The sequence below is a fragment of the Canis lupus genome, chromosome 13 (assembly GCF_048164855.1).
Source record: "Canis lupus baileyi chromosome 13, mCanLup2.hap1, whole genome shotgun sequence".
Lineage (NCBI taxonomy): Eukaryota > Metazoa > Chordata > Mammalia > Carnivora > Canidae > Canis > Canis lupus.
This window is the reverse complement of record NC_132850.1, coordinates 56,706,856-56,729,465: the sequence shown is the minus strand read 5'-3', so window position 1 is coordinate 56,729,465 and position 22,610 is coordinate 56,706,856. Positions and strand designations below refer to the sequence as shown.

Here is a 22,610-nt window from a genome sequence, read left to right as displayed (position 1 = left end):
TGCTCAATTCTGGGTGCCACATTCTAGCTTCTCCTGGATGTTTTCTGTCCGTGCAGCTATTTAAGGGTGCCTCACAGGTGAGCCTGCTGCTTCTGCTGCCTTCCATGGGAGGCGTGAGGTCGATGCCAGGGGCGCTGCCTGCCAGGGCACCTGAAATTGGAAAGGTGGCCACAGAGGGATGCTCCCTGACTCTGTATCACCTCTCCTTGCCTGGAAACCAAAGTGGGCTGCTGCTGCCTTGATACCTCATAGGACAAGACATGAACATATCTTCATCTGTGCTTGCCTACAGTTATTTCCTGGGTCTTGAATCTCTAGAGCAGGGGAGGTGGGAATGGGTGGGTGGGCAGGGAATGTAATATTAAGACTCTCTGTCTTTTCTAATCCGGCTTCTCTAAAGGTTCATGAATCCTGAGTGTGCAGTTTCCACACCCCAGCAACTTCTCAGGTGTGCCATGCAAGTCTGACATGCAGTGGGAGACACGGCTGAGTCTCAAAACTGCTTGATGCAAATGAAAAAAAGACCCCAAATTTCTCTCTACCTTCTTCTTTTAAGGTGTTTATAAATTATAATCCTGTTGCATTTCTAATATGCCAAATTTAATCCAGTCCCGCCAGGGGGCCTTCCTTTCTCTAACTGTACTCTGCAGCTTATTTCTTTTATGCAAACAATGCCTTAGGTGAGGAGAAAAGAGATCATTTGTAGCTCTGCATAATCTTCTGCAAGGAGCCTAAGGATTAAGACAGCTTTATCCAATCTTTAGTCCTCTACATAGGCCAAAACCCACCTCTGTTTGGGTTTTCTATCTAAGCCAAGAATGAAGCCAAGAATGACCTAGGACCGGATGTCCTAGTTTCTGTGAGTGTGGCCTGGGAGTGGAAGTGGGAGGCAGAGTTTCAAGGCCTTCAGCACCCACGGCTGAAGTAGAGGAGATTAATTGCCTAGGTTGTCCGGGGATGTTTATTTATTTATTTATTTATTTATTTATTGAAAGGCAACTTTCTTTTTTATTGATTTATTCATGAGACACACACACACACACACACACAGAGGCAGAGACATAGGCAGAGGGAGAAACAGGCTCCATGCAGGGAGCCTGATGTGGGACTCGATCCTGGGACTCCAGAATCATGCCCTGGGCTGAAGGCAGGCGCTCAACCACTGAGCCACCCAGGGATCCCCTGTCCAGGGGCTTTTAGAGGGAACTCAGGTGGCCTCTGATTTACTTAAGTCTTCTCTCACTCCATGATGAGTGCATGCATCTAAGCATTCCTGGGTTTTAGAATTATAAAACAAGTGCTGGTTATTATAACATGCATCAATTATCTAATTATCCAGGAGTAAAATAACAACCATATAAAAACGCTATGGCAAACGTATGTCAAATCGGCTGTCATACGTTTTATTAGTTTCTTGTATTATGCTCTGTCCATATAGACACTGCTCAGTTTCTGGCCATGTGGCAGAAGCAGCCTGACGTGATCACAACTTTATAGAAACGAAATACACACTCCCAGGGAAATGAAACTACATGGATAATTATTGCAGTAGATTTCTATGTTGGGAAAAGGCAAGGAGGCTCGTGTTCTTCTTTGCCAGATTATAAGAGCAGATAGAGGGGAGAGCACCCAGTGCAATGAAATGCCAGGCACTGGGACCCCCTGGAAATATGCCTATCTGGTGCCCTCCTGGTCACACATGAGAGATCAAGCTATGGCACTCAGCGTCACTTTATAGATTTGTAAGGCTAGCTCTGAGTAGACAGGTAGTTCTCTTTGAAAGCGCCTCCTACCTGGCAAGTAGATGTAGGGCTATAGGTGAACAGGAAAGATCCTTCAGTGACCCAATAATCAAGTGTCAGATGGAAGTGCACACATTTTTTTTTAATACAATAGAACACAACGACTGTAACTTCTTTTGCATAAAGCCAGATATAATATAGAGCACTATTTAAGGGGCTACAAACTTCTTGATCCCAATCAAACACCTTTATGACAAAATTTCAAAGATCATAAGGCTAAGAATTCTCCAGTGTTAGGACAGGCCAGCTTGGCTGCCACCCAGGCCTGTTATCAAAATGGACAGCAAAGGTATTAGCAAATTCCGTATAATAAACAAGACAGAGTTCATACCTGAGAACGTAGGCCAAAGCCAGGATTGTACATTTAGAAGGGCTCTAGGTCCTAGAGAGTCAGGAAGGTTTGTAGCAAGGGTCAGGGACCCAGTGGAAGGGTCTGGTCAGCACAGAGCCAGGAACAACGTGTTCATTTGTAGGTCTGTAATCTATGTAACAAGCATGTGCAATAACAGCAGGGAGAAGCTTGAGAGTTTTTCAGTCATTGGAGTCCTAATTTATTTCTCCTCATCCCTTTCTGAATGGCTCTGAGGAGGTGGATAAGCTTGGGCCCACGGTAGCCGCAAAAGGTAGACCTGACAGGAGGAGAGAATTGAGAAATGTGACTGCGAAACTGGAGGCCTAGACACTGTCCCATCCGCTCCTGGGGTCCTCCCCGCCCGAAGGAGAAGCAGCCTTCACTGCACTTGAGCTTACAATCGGAAGCCTTGAAAGATTTAAAGATTACTGCCAGTGAAAACGAAGACTTATCACTTGACTGCAAGAAGGTGTTAATTTGTTTCTGAAGTGAGCCATTTAAAAAAAAAAAGATTTTAGAATTTTATTTGAGACAGGAGCACAAGGGGGCGGAGGAGCAGAGGGAGAGGGAGAAACAGACCACCCCCACCACCCCTATCCCCCTCCACTGCCCTCCCACAGGGAGCCCAATGTGGGACTCCATCCCAGGACCCTGGGGTCATGATTAAGCCAGAGGCAGATGCTTAACCTACTGAGCTACCCAGGCACCCCGAAACTAGCCATTTAACTTCTAGAAGAGTGAATTATAACCCCGCACATTGGAGGTTTTCCAAAGCATGGATTGCTGACCTCGACCTCAGACCAATTAAATTAGAATCTCTGGGGAGGCGGATGAAGCCTAGGTATCTACATATTTTTAAAATTTTCAATGATTTTAGCTTTCTTTAACTTAAATTTACTTTTAAAGGATGAAAGGATCACAAACTGTTCATCGTAAATAAAATTATGTAAAAAAATTCTGACTTCTACTCCCTCTCTATATAGTGTATACAAGATATAAAGAATATAAAGAGAATATTTGTTTACTTACTATCTTTTTCATAAATCATAATGTATAGCCAATAAATTGTCCCCAGATAAGCATCCTTTCATAAATACCATATAGGCCAAGAAAACGAACACTATCAGAGGCTCCAGCCCCTGCTCATGTTGCTTCCCACCATTACCCTCTCTTGGCTCCACAAAGCTATAAAAAGTTTTCCAGGAAATTTTAATGAACCATATCATTGTCTTATTGCCCACCTTTCCACTTTGTTTTCTTCATGTTTTTTTTTTAATGACGAGAAAGTATTTTAGGTATGAGGATTTGATCTCTCTGATCAAATGATATTAATACCAATAACAAATAATTGGAGTGTTCTATGTGTGCTCACATGTTACCTGTGAATGTTCTATTGCGACAGCAAACTTTCAAGCCATTACTCATTCAAGGAATGTAGGCTTCTTTTCTTTTCTTTTCTTTCTTTTCTTTTCTTTTCTTTTCTTTTCTTTTCTTTTCTTTTCTTTCTTTTCTTTTCTTTTCTTTTCTTTTCTTTTCCTTTTCTTTTCTTTTCTTCTTTTCTTTTCTTTTCTTTCTTTTCTTTTCTTTTTTTTCTTTTCTTTTTTTTTCTTTTCTTTTTTTTTAAGATTTTATTTATTCATTCATGAGAGACACACACACAGAGAGAGAGAGAGGCAGAGGGAGAAGCAGGCTTCCTGGGAGGAGGGGTCCGATATGGGAGTCGACCCCAGGACCCCAGGATCACACCCTGAGATGAAGGCAGGCCCTCAACCACTGAGCCACCCAGGTGGTTTATTTTTCTAAAACGAAATTAAACTTCTTTCTTGAGCTCCATAGCACCGGATGGTAGAAAATACCTTCCTGTTCAGTTTCGACAGTGACCATGAGCAATAGATGGCAGCTGCTCCCCATTGCAAAATGAGGGTCCACCACGCCAAGGGAATAAGTGGCCACACTGTGAAGCCTGAGCTTGCTGAGGCAAAGGATGGTGATTGTGCATATGGGACCACTTGTGGGGACACAGGTCCAAATGAGAGAGCCACCCTGTTGGCCATTTTAAATGCTGCCCAAGGAACAGCCTGAAGGGAGAAGGTGACCTCAACAGAACAGAGGGCTGCTAGATCCCAAGGGGCTGAAGGGACATCAACAGGCAGCCAGAGAGACAATAACAGTGGTGTTTTGAAATGACCGCAAAATGCCCACCAGATGGTTAGCTTTAATACCTGTGCTGAGCCCGGAGAGCTTATAAACCAATTCATGACGATACAGTGGAGGGGCAAGAACATTTGCGCTGCCACTACTTTTCCGTCCCCACTACCCCTCAACTCTGGAATAGCCAGAGACAGACTCAGAGTGGGGGCAGTGGGTATGCAGGTGAGGGACAGACGGTCTAGACAGGAAAACAAAACAAAACAAAAAACCAATCTGGGATGGATTTCCTCTCCTCCTTACAGTAAGCTTTGGCCATGCTTTTTGAGGGACGGCTAATTTCTGGAAAGGGAAAATACTTTAAACTTAAAAAGCATTTGAAAATTTTGACTATGTTTGGATCAAACATTTGGGTTAGTTTATGTGCAAATTATGTGTGTGTATGTGGAGACATTTAAAAAATAGAAAAATAATGTCTCTGTGTTTATCCAAAGGAGTTGAGAAGCGCTCCTAGGCCACAGAGCAGGTTTGAATCGGCAGTGGGGAGAACGATGAAAATTATTTTCTTTTCCTTTTTTTCTTTTTTTTTTTCTTTTATTTTTTGTTAGAGAAGGGGAGAGAGAGAAAGTGAGTGAGTGGGGGGCAGGCATGGGGAAGGGGCAGAGGGAGAAGGCGAGAGAGAATCTCAAGCAGACTCCCCACTGAGTGTGGAGCCAGATGTGGGGCTCGATCTCATGATCCTGAGATCATGACCTGGGCTGAAATCGAGAGGCTGACATTTAACTGACTGAACCACCTAAGGACCCCGATGAAAACTGTTTTCTGATTATATCTGATGAGCATTCTCATCCACTGTGTTGGTTTTATCAATATACTGACTATCCCAATAATTCAATGCGTGTGTTCCTAATTTTACCATGACAGCCTCGCCCTGTCAAGCTGCCTGGGCTGGGAGAGGGCCTCTGAGAAGTTCAGGAAGGCGCTGGGGGAATAGAAAACATTGACTAATCTTTCGAATTGTCATTCAGGTCACCGTTATCTCATTGAACCACCACAAGAAACTGATGGAGTAAATGCTAGTCTTAGGGAAACTGAGGCTAGAAAGGGAAGGCTGCTTGTCACAAGGACCACAGCTAGAATAGGGGGAGGACTGGGAGCCAGGCTTTCTCCCTGTGGATCCCACTCTGCAAACAGCCCACCCTTCAGCCTCTGCCAGTCCCTCCCACGGCTGCAGGGGGGGCAATGTGCTGCTCTTCCAATAAAGAGACCTTTGTCGCAATGAGGGGCAATCAAGCAAATTTACCAACTCACTCAACTCTCATCTATCTCTGAAACTAAAAGTTTCAACTAAAAGTTGCTTTAGAGGGACTCTGGGGGGCTCAGTGGTTGAGCGCCTGCCTTTGGCCCAGGGTGTGATCCTGGGGTCCCGGGATCGAGTCCCACATCGGGCTCCCTGCATGGGACCTGCTTCTCCCTCTGCCTGGGTCTCTGCCTCTCTCTCTCTGTATCTCTCATGAATAAATAAATAAAATCTTAAAAAAAAAAAAAGATTCCTTCAGAAACAGCCAGTTCTATCTGCTTGTTATAACCTGGCTTCTGCTTTTAAATTTAAGATGCACTTTTAATTTTTAGAACCAGGTCAGTTATTTTTCTGGATATGTGAAAACTATACTGTTACAAAAAGCAACTCAGTCACGGCTTCCTTTCAAGAAGTTAACATTTACTACCTAGAAAATAATTCTGTGCTTATGGAAGTGAGCGTTTAGAATTTTTGGAACACAAAGAAAAATGCTTGTAGAAGAATGCTTGAAGTCTCAAGAAGTTTAGCCGAAATCCACAGGTACTTGTGGACCGTGGTCGGTATTGGAATTGTTCTTCGCCTTCCTCCATGTGGCAGGATTTTGAAAAAAGAAAGAGAGGTCTGAGTTCCAGTGCTAAAGTAACAGTTAATTTTTTTTTTTTTTTTTTTGGTATTTTACCACTTGGAAGCTTATTCTTTCCTTCTCTCTCTGTTTCAATTCCTTGATCTTTTTTTTTTTTTTTTTTGCATTGTTAAATGTAGTATTTTAGGATTATACACCATACGCTCCTCTCTTACCGCCCCCTGGTAGCACAGACTTCTTTTCCAGTGGGGCAAACAATCCCTGTCACCTTGCTACCTTCTGATTCTGTTTGCCCTGGAAGCAATAAGAATGGGCTTAAATGAGACCCAGAGGTCATCAACCCTGCCTTTGTGCCAGGACATGCAAACTCCCCAAGCCAATTACTAACCTGTTTTTAAAACCCCCTCTAATCAGGAAGAATCCATGACTTCTTTTTGTGAGCTGTTGCACTGTGCAAGAGCACACTATAAACGTGCTCTTTATCTGTGTGTCCTCTTATCTCACCGTTCTATTTTTTCCTCATTTGAGTTAACCCTTTCTTACCTTTTTATGAACCTCTAGGCCTTCTCAGAAGAGGTGGGAGACAAATGTCACCCTGTACACAGGCAAGACGGTAAGGTGAGTCGTAGTCCCTGGGAACCTTGGTGCCAAGATCTCCAGCTACGCTGGATGCACAGGAAGGTTCTAGCATTCCTCATTTTATAAGGTATTTATCTGGCTGCTGCTAAGCAAACATTCTCAATCCTTTTGAACTCCCGGAGACTGCCATTTCAGAGTCTGTTTCCAAACAGGACGCTAGAGGGCTCCCAGGGGTTAAAAATGAGTGGAAAATGCTCTGAATGAAAACTGCTTCTGTACGGCATTGGCTCCCCCCCCCCCCCCAGAATTTAAAAATTAGAGTTTATATTGCAAACTATTAAAAAACAAAAACAAAAACAAACCCTGACGCGTCTTAAAACTGGGTGACCAGCAGCCAGTTTACAAGGAACCGTTTTTGCTTTGCAATCGGTAGTTTTCAAGGGAGCTTTTAAAGCTGAGCTGAAATATTTGAAATGTGGAACACTCTTGACCAAGAAATATGTTCTACTTACATGCCTCAGCCTCTAAAAGTTCTTTGCATTACAGTCAGGGATTGCATTCTTCCTGGAGCCAAGCGTGGGGCCAGCTGTGTAAGTAAGGTTGCTTCTGAGCTCTTCTTCTTTTTTAATAATTAAGTGAAAAAATAGAGCTAGAGATCCCTTTATTTTCTTTCAGCTGACTTTTGTGGGAAGAGGAGGAATGAAAAGCAGTTAGATTTGTGGTGTGTGTGTCTGTGTGTGACTGCATAGACGTAACTTCTAAGATATACGGACACTTACAGCTTTCTATTAGAATAATTCTTACTGTAGGATGATGAAACACGATGAAGGAAAAAAAAAAAACAACAACTGTGCTATCAGATTAAGAGAATAGGTTTCTGGATTTGAATGCTAATACTTGGTGCTTCTGCCCAATGCGTAATGCAGGACTTTCACGAATACGCATGGGATGGCTACAGATTATCCTTTTATTATTATTATTTAAAAAAAAAGCATCTTTAGTTCTCTTAAATCATTCCTAAACTTCAGAAAGCGCCTGCCAGATTTTAATACTTTTCTCTCCGCATCAAATTCAACGAGCGGCCACAAGTTCTCAAACATCCTTGGCTTTTCATGGTTCGTCCTCACTAAATTTAAACTGCAAGTGGAATCTGGACATCTGTGTCGTTTCGCTTTTTTCAAACTTCATCCTTTTAAAACAAACCATTTCACGATGGGGAGATCTGCGAGGAAAGGGTTACTTTTTCCTCTTGAAGAGGAACCGAACCAGTTTGCGACCGTGACTCAGGTCTGTTCCCATTCATTTGCAGGAGCCAGCGCCGCGTGCGCCCGGGGAGGCGGCCGGAGCGGACGAGGCTGCGCCCTGCGCCCTGCGCGCTGCACCCTGCACCCTGCGCCCTGCGCGCTGCACCCTGCGCCCTGCGCCCTGAGCCCTGCGCCCTGCGCCCTGAGCCCTGCACCCTCCGCCCTGCACCCGGCGGCGGGGCCCCGGGGCGCAGGCCACGCTCCGCGCAGCATGCGGGCGCCGCGCAGCGATGACCGGCCCGCGCTCGCCGGGGCGGCTCCTGACCCGGCTGCTGGGCGCGCGCTGCGGCCCGCGGCTCCCTAAGCTGTGCGGCGGCCGGCGGCCCGGGGCGCGCAGGACCCTGCTGCTGGGCACGGCCTGCGCCATCTACCTGGGCTTCCTGGTGAGCCAGGTGGGGCGCGCGGCCCCGCGGCCCCGGGACGCGGCGGGGAGGGCGCAGCCCCGGGGCGGCCGCGCGGCCGGAGCGCCCTTGGCCGAGGGCCCCTGGGCCGGCACCGTCGGCGCCCCCGAGCCCCGGGGCGCGGGCTCCGCGCTGCCGCTCAACGTGGTGTACATCACCCTGCGCTCCCGGCGCAGCAAGCCCGCGCACATCCGCGGCACCGTGAGGCCCAAGCGCAGGAAGAAGCCCGCGCTGGCGTCGCCGCGCCCCGGCCCGGGCCGCCACGTCTCGGCCGCCCCGTCCCCCGGGCCCCGGCGCTCGGCCGCCCACGCGCCCGCCGGGGCTCGCACGCGGGGCTCGGGGGCGCCCGCCGGGGGCCGGGAGAGCGGCATCCGGATCTACAGCGAGAGCGCCCCCTCGTGGCTGAGCAGAGACGACATCCTGAGGATGCGCGCGCTGGCGGACGGCGCGCTGGCCCGGGCCCCGGGGGGCCGCGCGCACCTGCTGCTGCTGGGAGCCGGCGCCCCGGGCTCCGCGCGCCGCTGCGGCCCCCGCGCCTGCGGGCTGCTCCGGCGGCCCCTGGACCTCAGCGAGGTCTTCGCCTTCCACCTGGACAGGATCCTGGGCCTCAACAGGACCCTGCCGGCCGTGGGCAGGAGATCCGAGCTCATCCAAGGTACCAGCCCCCCGGGGCTGGCGGGGGTGGGTTGGGGGGGGGGCCCGATGTGCAGCTGTTGGGGGTTCGGGTGGCCCTTGCTCCCTCCCGAGCTGCTTCCTCCACCCCACCCCCCGCCTCGCACCCGCACAGCGGCTCGTCCCTCCCAAAGCGGGGCGCCCCGCATCTTCCCGGCTCGGGGGCTCCCGGGAGGGGCTGTCCTGGGCGCAAGGGGGTCCCCCTCCGCGCGGCCCAGGGGCTCATCACATCTAATTAAAGCCAGTGGTAATTAGCATGATGAGAGGAGGCGGGGTGGAGGCCAAGGACTTGCTGACAGGTGTGTTATTAGGTCACTATGCGAGTACATAGGATTCCATTCCTTAGGAGTTTTTTAAAAGTAAAGGGGAAAGCGGTTATCCTTCTGCAGCAGATGCAATCTTTATCTATCATCTATCTATCTACCTATCTATCATCATCTATCGACAGAGAGACACAGGCAGAGGGAGAAGCAGGCTCCATGCAGGGAGCCCCACGTGGGACTCGATCCCGGGTCTCCAGGATCAGGCCCTGGGCTGAAGGCGGCGCTGAACCGCTGGGCCACCCGGGCTGCCCTGAAATGGAATCTTTAAAAGGCCCAGAGCCTGGGGACCTGGGCGGCTCAGCGGTTAAGCATCTGCCTTTGGCTCAGGTCATGACCCCGGGGTCCTGGGATCGAGGCCCACGTCGAGCTCCGTGCATGGGGCCTGCTTCTTCCTCTGCCTGTGTCTTTGCTTCTCTCTCTCTCTCTCATGAATAAACGAGTAAATCTTAAAAAAAAAAAAAAAAAAGGCCCAGAGCCAGACCACGTTAGAGTTGGCCCTTTGATTCTCTTACAATGGATTTAACCCTCTTACTTTACAAAGAAAATGAAGCAAAGATAGGTGATTTGTTCAGTGCGTATAGTAACCAGCTATACAGTCTCGTTGAGCCTATGAGTCTTATTTATTGAGCCTGATTTCTAAGACTCTGTCACGTGACAAACATTTTGGCAGGTTCTGGGCTGTGTGGCCAGTCACTTTAGTTGCAGGCAAAGGGCCTGGTCTATGGCCATGCTCGTGCCACGTAAAGGATGTTTTCCGAACCTTAAGGCTGTTCCAGGCTTTGCAGACAAGTAGGGTGGGCCAGCGACTTCTGTTTGGAAGCACAATAATCCCAGAAGTTGCCAGTGTGAATCTTGGCTGGCTCGACAGGCTAAAAAGGACCATGAGGGGATTAAAAGCTTAAAGAGTATTTTTATTTTATTTTATTTTATTTTACTTTTTGTCATAAAATTTAGCATTGTACGGAGTCTGGAATGGGATGAATTAAAATTCTTGGGCGTGGCCAAGATCTAAACTGCATTTCCAATGGCTTTAGGATTATAATTTAGTCTTAAAATGGATACTTCTTGAAGTACCAGCGATTTACTTAGAAAGGCTTGGCATTTCTTACTTATCCTGGCTCGTGTCTAAGAGCTTCAGATTCACAGGTATGTTCTGATGTCTCAAGTTCATAAAACAGCCCGCTATGATTAGGGAGATGTGCGATAACCTCTCAAATATTTAAAAAAAAAAGGTTGGTAAAAGCTCATTTTTCTTGGGTGCTTAGTATTTGCTAGGCACTATAGTAATCGATTCATATAGTTGATACATGTCCTGACCCTCTGCTTCTCACGATGGTGCCATCAGGTAGGTACCGTTATTATTTCCTTTTGGTACGTGTGAAAACTGAGGCTTATTTAGCTAAACTAATTGACCTCAGTTTCCACAGCTAGTTAATGGCTAAGTTGGGTTCCAAACGCAGACTCAGAAAACTGCAGAACTTAAGGTTCTTAATCCCTGGCCTTGGGTGGCCCTATAAGTCCTCATCCAAAGTAGACCACCATGGAGTAAAAGAAGGTATTGGTGAGCATTCAGAGAACAGGCATCTGCCCGATCTGTCCTGGGCAAAGCAGAGCACAGCATGGGGTCACTCTTGTTGTCCTGTACTGCCATTCACTGTCATGTCTGAAAGGCCCCTGTCACAGTATCTCTGAATGCCTCAGTTTCCCCAGCTGTAAAAGGACAATAATACCTACCTCATGAGGTTGTCGTTAGTTAATATGTGAAAAACGCATGGAGTGAGGGCTTGTCAGACGGTAGGTCTTCAATAAATATTGACTACTTTTGTTACCACATGACTTGCAGGAGGGACCAAGTTTATGGAATTACTTATGTGGCCTCTAAGCCTCACGTATCATTTCTTTACGTGACACAACCGGGTCTAAAACCCTGGTCTCTTGATTGCTCAGTTAAAGTTTTTAATATCAGGATTCCGTGTATATATTTAGCCCTGTGCTCTGAATATCCAGAATCTTTGTAAAAAGATTTTTGTTGGGTTATTTTAGAGAGAATGAGAGAGAGAGAGAGAGAGAGAGAGAGAGAGAGGTGGGGTGAGGGGGCAGAGGGAGAGAGGGAAACTCAGGCAGAGTCCCTGATGAGTGTGATGATCCTACAACCCTGAGGTCTTGACCTGAGCTGAAATCAAGAGGCGATGTGGACGCTTATCTGACTGAGCCACCCAGGTGCACCCAGGATATCCGGCACTTATGGGGATGGAGAGGGCAGTTGCATTCGATATGATGGAGGGGTTGGTTTACAATCCCAGTACATCCTGGTGTTCTCCCATTTCAGATGTAAGTGGTGATGGAAAGAACCCAACAAGGTGCTATCAGCATGACTCTCAGTGTGATGACTTAAATGCCCAAGATTACATCTCAAACAATGCTAGATCTTTCCTTGTTTTTTTTCTTTAACACCTTCTCCTGTGTGCTTATTTAGAGACGTAAAATCAAGCCAATTTCCTTGGGAGTCTATGACCTGATTTGAATATAGGTATGAGTCCTCTACACAATATAATTCTACTCATGTAGGCTATTACATGGAAATAAAGTACATAAATAGATCAGTTCTGGTCTTGGTAGGAGACATATAGACAGCCTTAGGTTCTCAGTGTCTATCTCCATCCACCTATTTCTAGGCTTTTCCTGACACGTCTTTCCTCTTTTGATTTCCACAGAAGTGCGTATTTTCCTCTAGGGTCCTCTTCTCTTGGTCTAAGCTTAGATTTATTTCAGGTTCCCTGCTTACCTAAGGAAGTGATAGATCTCATCTAGTTGCCCAAGACCTATTTCTGGTTCGTTTGATGTCATCTCTTTGCATTACAGTTGCTCATTTAATCATCTTTTCATTTCCTCCAGTCTCTAGGTTTGTGAAGGCAGAGGTAGCTCCTGTCTTATCATTTCTAGATCCTAGTGGTGAGTCTCAGACATAGTAGGTGTTCAAGAAATATTTTTGAATGAATGCAGGAATACATTCGTGGCCCGTTCCACGGAGTCTTCACAGTACATCTGTATTTGCTTCCACTTCCAATACTACTTGTCAGGAGACAAGCGCTACCATCGTTAGTCCTAAAGTTCAGGCTGAGATTTCTCACTGTAGGGGTAATGAAAAATGTCTTTGGCAGCCCCTGTGTTATGCAAATAATGAGGTTTATAGAACTTATTTTTGTGAGGACCATCAGTATGGTCTGCTGGCCTCACACTGCAATGTAATTTGATAATGAGTTTTCTGTAGGAGGAACTGTTGGATTATTTTAGGTATATATTTCTCTGGCGATTTGGCTTGGTGTAAGGATAGATTTTTTTTTTAATATCTGGGAGAGTGCGTAGCCAGAAAATCCTGTAAGTAATCCTGCTGTGTTTCTGTTCTCTGACTTTTGATTAATGTTTGTGAAAATAAATTCATGCCCAGCATCAAGAACACAGCGAGTCTGTATTATGAGTCAAATACAGATATTACGCTTATCTCAGTAAATCTTTCCAAAACACCTGTGCAGCAGAAACTTTTTTTTGACCTTAATTTGAAGATGGGAAAAAAGGAATGAGAAAATTGTGCTAGGTCATACAATGAGTTAGTAGTCATCGAAAAAGAGCTTCCTTGTCTTCTGACTTCCTTGGCTTTCCTGTTTCCGTCAACCTACTTCCTTCAACAAATCCTAGAAGGGGCCTTACGGTAGGACTTTTTTGTCCCTTACCACAGTGTATTGGCATATCTGGTTATTTAAAGCAGTGAAATAGATGGCTTATGCAGTCATGCACAAGGACGAGAGCCTTTTTATTGTCAAGGAGGCAGCAACCTTAACCATGGCAAAAGTCATGTTGAGGTTATGATATACTAGGCACCGTTTTAAGTACCGCACATGAATTATCTCATTAACTCCTCATAAAAATTTTACAAGATGAGTCCTCTGTGAGAGATGGTCTGTAGATGTGGAAGTGGAGGCCCAGAGTAATTACCTACTTAGCTCAAAGTCACGTAAATTGCCTGTATGTAAAAAGGATACATGAGATGGAGAGGGAGATGTGAGAGTATTAAGTGCTATCACTAACTGATCCCCCTGCCTGCCCCCTGCCTCACAGATGGATCTCTCTGTTGATTCAGCCCAAAGACAAAAGGTCTCCATTACAAAGCTCATCTTCAGGTTTTGTTTGTTTTTTAATTAGTAAAACTGTTGTGGATGCTCCTATCAGCACGGAGCCGCTAGCTCAGCTTAGCTTGGGACAGGTTCTTGGTTGTGTAACTTGATGAATTCGCTGCGATTCTCTTTGAGCGCAAAAAGTGTGTATGTGAAATCAGTGGACTCACTGACCTGGAGCTGTATACCAGACCTTTCTCCGACAGGTGCTATTCCAAAGAGAACGGAGAAAATGAGAAGGGCGTCCTTGGGGAAAGGCAAGGGTGTAATTAGGTAGGGAGCGCCAGTGGTATACCATGCTGCAAAATCTAGCAATTATCACTGGAACGCAGCCTCATCCTGTGCATATCCATGTGGGAAATGCAAAAGTGAATGGAAATATAGCATCAAAGGGCTTTTTAGAAAAAAAAAAAATCAGGTTTTGCAACAATGGCATCTTCTTCAGCTGCGACTTTATAGTGGATCTAGTGTTAGACGTCACCCAGTTGCGGCACTGCATTTGGTATTATATGTCTATGCATCACTTCCTCATTCTATAAGGAAGATATTATCTCTACTTCAAATATGAGAGTCAGCAAGATTATGAAATTTGCCCAGGGCCACAGAGCTAGTGAGCAGTGGAGCTCGAGTTTGTAACCATCCTGTCGGATACTAAAGCTTCCTCAAGTTGATTCTCTTAACCTACATCACCTCTCAGATATAACTTGGTATAAGTATGGGATAGTGGCAAAAATGGGCAAATTTTAGCATAGTGATTTCTGATTTGCCACTACTACTGTTTCTACCTAATTCCTTTTTCAATTCCACAATTTAACATTGATAATGTTTTTATACAAAGGAAGTATGACATATCACCCTAAACACTGCTGCAAGGTTTCCATTGTCTTTTTTTTTTTTTTAATGCAAGCCAGTGCTTACCAGACTTTCTTGTTTTGCTCTAAATGTTCATATATATGCAAACACGACTGAACATATTGGTGTGTTTTCTGCCAGACGATCCTTGCAAAAGTCATAAGTCATTTCAGAGATCACCAGCTACTACATGGTGCCGATACGTTTGATTTTTTTTTAACAAAATATTTTTAAATGTTTATCTAAGATTGGAAAAGCAGACTACATTCATGTAAAAGTCAAGAGCATAAGAAAGCTCAGCACCCCTCTGTGATCTTCAATTTAGCAGCTTTGCCAAAGCTTCCCTAGCAGGCTGCACAGTAATGTGAATGAATCCCAAGGGACACCATTTTGGTAGCATTTAAGCATTGTACTATTTTTCATGCCCAGCATGGAAGATGCATTATGTATGCTTTATTTTTAGGATGCTGCTTTATTGCCACAGAGCTGTCATACCGAATTAAGGTAGCCTAGTTCCAGGAATTCTGTATGTCAAGGCTACTTAGATGACAAACTGCAGGCACCCCACCAGCTTCCATTTAAATTCATTGTGGATCCCAAGTCGCTCACTGTTTTCCAACTTGCATTGCCTCATCTTATTATAAAGTAGGAGAAATACAGTGTGTATTTTCCACTCTCTTTTTGAGTCCTCGTGGGTAGCACTCTTATTTGTTGGGTGATGAGGCAGTTGCCAGGGCAGGCATTTCAAGTGATTTTAGGCTCTCAGTTCAGGACAGAGCATTTTGTAGAGAGCAATGAGGAGAATGTAGATACCCCCACAATGTGGAAACACATTGACTCAAAATTCTAAAAGTCTTGGACATACGTGCAAACTTTCTTAAAAGATTTCTTTGGGAGTCTAGGAATCACATTTTGTTGTGAAAAATCAGGATTGAAAGCACATTGTGTTATCAGAAAAGCCCTGAGGGTGTTACTTTAGCAATCAGATGGAGCTGGTCTGCTCAATACTTTCTTTCACTGGTGAACAAAAGTTTGCTGAACATCTGCTCCAGGCAGCACTCTGCTGGAGTATCCTCTTGTTTGCTCACTACGTACCTTCGTAGACAGGTAGGGGTACCCGGTAACCTTCTCTGCCTTGCCTCTGCAACTTGTCCCTTGACCCCCATGTGGCGAGGGTAGAAAGCACAATCAGTGTCATCACAGCGTGAAGATGTACGTGCCTCGGTTCCATGCAATCTGCTTCCTTCTCCAGTATCACATTCATCTTTTCTTCTTCTAAGAAATATGTTATTGAGCTTTGCTCTGTGCCAGCTGCTCTTTTAGTCATTGGGGGCCATGTTAGTGAACTAAAAAGTCGAGAATCCCTGCGTCTGTCCAGCTGGCACCAGTGGGCCATGTGAGAGTTTGGTGGCCCAAAGGGAGTCTTCTTCCACCACTGATTTCAGGATCTGCTCAGAACCTTCTTGGGCTCAAGGTTATGATCTTTCCATTAGGACTGAATATGTTATTGTCTTTGGACTGGCCTAAGGAGCATGCAGGTGCAGAAGGACTGGCTTGGATTTTGGATTTTGGTTAATGGGCAAGTATTGCAGTCCTATTGGGTTGTAATTAACGTTTGCTTTCTAGGCCCTGTTTTAAACATGGGGAAGACGCCGTACACTCTCTAATCCAAACAGCCTTGTAGTTAAGGGCGTGGGTTGCCACATTAGTTTTCCAGGGCTGCCATCACAAAATACCATAGGCCTAAACAGCATATGTTTATCTTCTCACAGTTCCGGAGGCTGGAAATCTAGGTGTCCACAGGTTTGCTTTCTGCTGAGACCTCTCTCCTTGGCTTGCAAATAGCCACCTTCTCCCTTTGTCCTCACAAGGCCTTTCTTCTGTGCCTGCCTGTTCCTTATGTCCCTTTGTATTCAAATCCCTTCTTAGAACAGCACCAGGCATTTGGGATTAGGGCCCACCATAAGGGCCTCATTTTAACCTGACTACCTCTTTAGAGGCCCTGTCTCCAAATACAATCCCATTCTGAGGTACTGAGGGCTTCAACGCATACATTTGGGAGGAACATAATTCAGTTCACTACAACTGACGATCTGGACTTCCCGAGTTTGAATCCTGATTCTACCACTTGTGAATCAAGTGGGTTTGTGAGCTCAGAAAAATGAACTTGATAGTCACTGGGCACCTTATTTCTTAATTAGTATCCTAGGGATGACAACAATAAAAATGATGATGTTAACAGTATTTGCCCCATGAAGTTGTGAAAACTAAGTGAGTGATATGAAAAAAATATTTATAAAAGAGCCTAACACAATGTAACAGTCAGTAAATGTTACCTCTTTTTATCCAATTTTCAAGCTGATTCAGCTCTTTGTGATGTGTTTGCCTACATTTTCTGAATGTGTTTATCTAGATTAACATTTACTTGAAGCAAGCAGGCACCTAGAGTGGTCACTGGAAGAAAGTCCTTGGAGTTGATAGTGGCTTATGCCATTATCTCTCATCTGTGGAACACTACGCACTCTACATTTATTATCTCACAAAATTTCACAATGGCCCCATACACGAGGTATTGTCAGACAGACTTTCTGTGGAAGCAATGAAGCTCAGAAGATTATACGTGTCCTCCAAAGGGCCACAGGTCTTGTGTAGCGGGGTTGGAAGGAGCCCAGCGCCTTGTTCTTCATCACTGTGCTATCCTGTCCCCCATTAGCCATTCACCTCGTGTGTTAGCCTCCAGGGGTTGTGGCCTGGGGCTTTCCCAGTTAATCATACATCCGGATTGTAACCTGCTTTCTCCACTGCCTTGCAGTCTGATTCCTGACGTTAGCCGTGACACCTCCACTATTCCGCTTCTCATGACAGTGATCTGGGGTCAGGAGGAGAGAGGCAGGTGGGTGTTTCCAGCACCCTCATTTTCATGATTATTCCAGTGACTCACAGGATTATGGAGACCTGAGAGTGGACTGTTGTTGAGCACAAGCTGACTGGAACCAGCTCGTGGAAACCTCTGCATATCCTCACCTTTGTTTCTCAACTTTCTCTCTGATCTTTCTTAGCTCAGTTGAGAGTGAGGACAGTCCAATCACAGCTTACTGTAAGGATGTCCCACTAATCAAACTTTGATTCAGAGCCCACTGACTGACAGTTCTTTGGAACTTCAGGGCTCTAGATGAAAATTGAAGCATTCTGAAAAATTCATTCATTCTCCAACATTTTTTTTTTAAGATTTGTTTGTTTATTTATTTAACACAGAGAGAGGGAGCACAAGCAGAGGGAGCAGCAGAGGGAGAGGGAAAATCTCTGCTGAGCAGGGAGCCTGAAGTGGGGCTTGATCCCAGGACCCTGAGATCATGACCTGAGCTGAAGGCAGATGCTTAACCAACTGAGCCACCCTGGTGCCCCCATTCTCCAACATTTTTGAGTGCTTGCTTTGGTGCAGACATCATGTCAGGACTTAGAGGTCCAAAGATGATTAAGAAATAGTCCCTGTTCTCACAGAACTCTCAGCTTGAAGGGTAGGAGACAGCTAAGCAACTGCACCATATAAAAAAGGTATGAGGAAGACCTCAATGGAGATATTTTGAGGAGGCCTTGCAGGCATAGAGAGGGAAAATTTAGCCCAAAATGTGTGCGTGGTGGGGGGGTGTGGGGGGACATTGTAAAAACTTCTCGAAGAGCTAATGTCAGAACTGGATCTGAAGTCACTGTGGGTGGAGTGAGAGATGGAGTGGGTGTCGGAAGGGGAGAGAGAATAGATGTGTGAAAAACTTGTGAAGGCAGAGGTACTTAGGAAATCTCAGAGCTCTGAAGGACATGAGGATTTGGGAGGGTTGTGAGCGAGGATGAAGTGAGATAAAGCTGTGGTGCTCAAGAGTGCCTGGGTTTGATGTCATGTAAGGACATGGATTTTATCTTGCAGATAATGGGGAGTCATTGAAGGGTTTGAAGAAGAGAAACGATAAAATGAGTTTTGCATTGTAGGAAGGTCACCCTGGGCAGGAATTCATGGCTCCTTTATCTACATTAATGAATACTAAATTGCCCAGGACTGTGGTCATCCTGATGTGACCAGGACCTTGTTCACAAACTACGATTGTTTGTGGAGCCTGGCACAGTGACCATATCATCAGCACCCTCGGAAGTCACATTTGATTTCTGTTTTTTTTTTTTTTTTTTTAAATGGAATATCGAGACAGGAATTTTCTGGGAGTTTTCATTTCTAGAGAGGAAGTCCAGGGCAGAGCTAGAAAGCAGAAGTTCCTGTCCATTAGTCAAAGGTTCAGAAAAGAGAAGGACACTTTGTTTTTAAAGTAGAATTGGTGATTTAGATTGTTTAAATAGCTTGTGACGGAGGAAGTCACAAGATACTCTCCTTTCCTGCTTCACACTTAGCTAACTCTTGAGGAAATATGGAGATTATTGTAACCCAGTCCAACCTAGAGAAAACAAGTGAAAAACAATTAAAGAGGTAAATAAATACTTTCTTTGTGGTTTGAAGAAATGTGGTATAAATCACCCAGCAATCTATTTCTGAGACAGGACTCGATTGGCTGTACAGAATCTCGACCTATGAAATCTATAGAATTCTCTCTTTTGCCTCTCCTTTTTTAAATCATAAAGACCTCACATAGGTGTGTGTGTGTGTGTGTGTGTTTTTCCAGTATTTGACAAGTGCCACATTTTCAGTATTTCACTGGTTTCTGACTCAACCGTGAGATGATTTGGAAGGCACTCTTCTCATACCTCGGGGAACTCAGTGCCTTAGTCAAGGTGCCTGAGGGATTGGCCCATGTTCCTTGGAGACTAGTGATAAGTCAGGGGTAGAGTCAAAACATTTGTGATTTCTTTTTCTACCCCCTGCCCCCAATATTCTTAGCTCCTTTTCAGTGAAGTTTCTTCCCCTATTGACTGCGACATTTCAGCATATAGCTCTTCTAGGGCACGGTATTTCTTCATTTCTTAACTTTGCAGTGAAAGCTCAATCTTTATGTCAGCCCTTCATTTGTTCCCTTCAAACACTTGTTCAACTGGCAGATATTTTTGTCTGATCATCATTAGGTGTGCACACTTGTCTATTCCTACTAAGCCTCCAACTCTCTGAGGCTGGGGCCTTGCCTGGGAGGGGGGTCTTGTAAGGCTTCCATCTTTGCTGTGCCTCACTGAGCTCTTTCTGTCCGAAACCCCGGGAACTAAGAGGTCCACTGGAAGACAATTGTAAAAACTTGCATTCTGAATAAGTGAATCAACAGTATTTAGAATCCTCAGCACAAGGTAAATCTCATCACATCCTTCAAATTTTCTCCTCCCTTGAGGCTGTCCTGGAATCTTGCATTCCATTCCTGTTTTCCCTTCACCCACCTCCACTGGCTTGTTCATATTTACCCACTCCAAGCCAAGAGATGGTGCCTGCTTTTTCACTTCAATCTAATACTTTTAATGGCCCAAACCCTACTGGGAGAGGCACTCGAGAAAAATAGAGCAGGCAATACTTAAGGGATCATTGGCAACGAGACACCTGCTACACTCTCATTGGAGTCACATCAACACCGGCAATTGCCTTTAGCAATTAGAGATCCAAGACACTAAGGTTTTCCTGCAACGCGCTGCTGATAGTTGTGGAACCCAACAGAATCCATTTCTTATAACAAAGACAAGTCTCAAGGTTTGATTGGCCTTTGTTTTAAGAGATTTTGTAGAGTTGTTTTTAATGAAGGGATCTGAATGGATACCCCCACCCCCACCCCCCAATCCTGTCCTGTCTGGTTCACAAGGAGTCTCGGAATCCTGGAAGGTGGCCCGTATGATAGAAAGGACTTCAGATTTCAGAACTCAGAACGTTTTTAACTTATTTTTGTTCAGTGACAAACGCAGACAGATGCTCATAGCTCCATCCAGCATTCTTAGCATTTACCTGTAGTTCAACGACACTGGGTAGCCGGTGTTCAAAGTGAAGGACATTTAATAAATCCAGGCAAAGGAGATTGTGTATAGGACTCGTTCTTAGTGAATTTTCATGTTCATCTTCTCAAAAGATGTCTTCTTTGTGCTTTTGAAGAAATGTGGTATAAATCATAAATCTTTATTCTTTTGAATAAAGGATGGGCTTGGGAGAACATAAAAAATCAGAGGAAATATTCAGATTTTGGGAAAAACAGTTTTACTGGTGACTCTCATTTTTTAAGGCAGCTGTATAACCTTTAATTCACACAAACACCCACATATCTTTTAAAACCTGCTTTCTCGCCACTCTGACAGTTAGAATTTTATCTCTTCACTGTTAAGATTTCTCTAGAGAGTACAATACTGCATCATTTTGACAAACTTGAATGCAAAGAGATGAATGCTCCTCATCTCTGAAACACTTCAGGGTAAGTTGCTTTAACCAGTTTCCTGTTTTCAGAGGCTATTTTTCTGTCATCCCTTCAGATCTATCAAAGTTCACTTAATTCTTTTAACAGCCATATTTTATAAAAAGTGGAAATCTTTTCTCACTAGTACTTGTAGCTCTGAGGTCTGGAGCCGTACTGACTACTGCTATTATCTCAAGGGCCAGATACACTGAGATGAAAGAAGAAGACCAGTGTGTACAAAGGACCCGTCCCAGCCACACTCTACCTAAGAACTTCTACTCACCCCACTTTCTTCTTGCTTTCTGGAAATCCCCCCTTGCCTGAGGTGCACAGATTTCCAGCAGGGCGGGATGGAACATTTTTATATTATAGTCAGCATTGAAGCTATTTTGCTGAGGGGGCATGGATAGATGTGGAGAAAAACCCAGAATATTAATTGAAAACCAATTATTCCTAGCAGCTGAAAGCTCCCTTTGGCAGTTTGAGAACAGCTTTTAAAATAATAGCGTAGAAAATGTATCATTCAGAAAATTCAATTCATTAAAGTAGAGAAATGGTAAATGAAATACAGTACCCTCTTAGACTAGATCAGGGGTTGATACACTACAGTCTGCAGGCCAGAGATGGCCCCTTGCCTGTTTTTGAATGGCTTATGAGTTACAAATGCTTTCCCCAATTTTTTAAAAGGTTAAAAAACCTCAAAAGAATAATAACATTTCTATGGCTTGAAAATGAAATAAAATGCAAATTTCAGTGTCTATAATAAAGTTTTATTGGAACACAGTCACATCCTCCTGTTGTTTTTGAGTGCTTTTGTGCTATAGCAGAGCTAAATACTTGCTGGGTCAATAGTTGTGATAGACCAGACGGCTCTCAAAGCCTAAAATATTTACTACCCACCTTTGACAAAATGTGCTGACCAGTAGGCTAGATTATTGTATGACAGTTAAACTGATGCCAATTAAATATAAATATTTAATTATAAGAAATGTTTGTGGTAAAATATTTAGTAAGACAATCATGACAAACTGTATATATGAAATAGTCTCAAATAGTTTATTTTCCTTTATCCTGGTGGAAATGTAAATGCCAAGAAAATAAATATAAATTGACATTCATTTATTAATTTAGTTAGGTTCAGTTTCTAGAACAATGCTTGGCACATAGTAGATGCTCGATAAACAAATGAAGGCAGTCAAAAACTGATAAATTGGGGATCCCTGGGTGGCTCAGCGGTTTAACGCCTGCCTTCGGCCTAGAGTGTGATCCTGGAGTCCCAGGATTGAGTCCCACATCGGGTTCCCTGCATGGAGCCTGCTTGTGTCTCTGCCTCTCTCTCTCTCTCTCTCTCTCTCATGAATAAATAAATAAAATATTTAAAAAACCTGATAAATTGTGTGATTGAATAATAATATATAATAATAGTTATAGCAAAAGCTTTCTGGAATATGCATACATGTTAGGACTTCAAATGCATGAGCCCATTTAATCCTAAAAGCCAGTTAGGGAAGGTACCTTCTCGCCCCCATTTTACAGAAGATGAAAGCAAGGCTTACAGAGGGTGTTTAACTTGTCTACTGTTACAAAGCTACGAAGTAACGTGACCAGAGTTCAAAAGAGCCTAAGCTCTCACCATAAGCTCTACTTCTTAAATTTCTAAAAACAACGGACATTTTTAGGTGAGAAAGAAAGGGATGGGAAATTCCAGAAGTCAGTATATAAATCACAGAACCAATTACTAGAATAGGAGCTTATAGATGATTTTTGTT

General features: G+C 44.6%; 1 protein-coding gene and 1 long non-coding RNA gene across 2 annotated transcripts in view; both read left to right on the top strand.

Annotated features, from left to right (window-relative positions):
• LOC140603145 (uncharacterized) overlaps nt 1-8,140 on the top strand; it is a 30,406-nt gene extending 22,266 nt beyond the window's left edge. The window contains exons 4-5 of the long non-coding RNA XR_012006201.1: nt 6,747-6,803; nt 8,074-8,140. This is a non-coding gene — a long non-coding RNA (uncharacterized lncRNA). The remainder of the gene's footprint in view (nt 1-6,746; nt 6,804-8,073) is intronic.
• Nucleotides 8,141-8,298: 158 nt separating this feature from the next.
• Nucleotides 8,299-22,610, top strand: part of GASK1B (golgi associated kinase 1B) — a 46,037-nt gene continuing 31,725 nt past the window's right edge. Inside the window, exon 1 of the mRNA XM_072773770.1 lies at nt 8,299-9,124. Coding sequence (XP_072629871.1) covers nt 8,299-9,124 — 826 coding nt within the window. The remainder of the gene's footprint in view (nt 9,125-22,610) is intronic.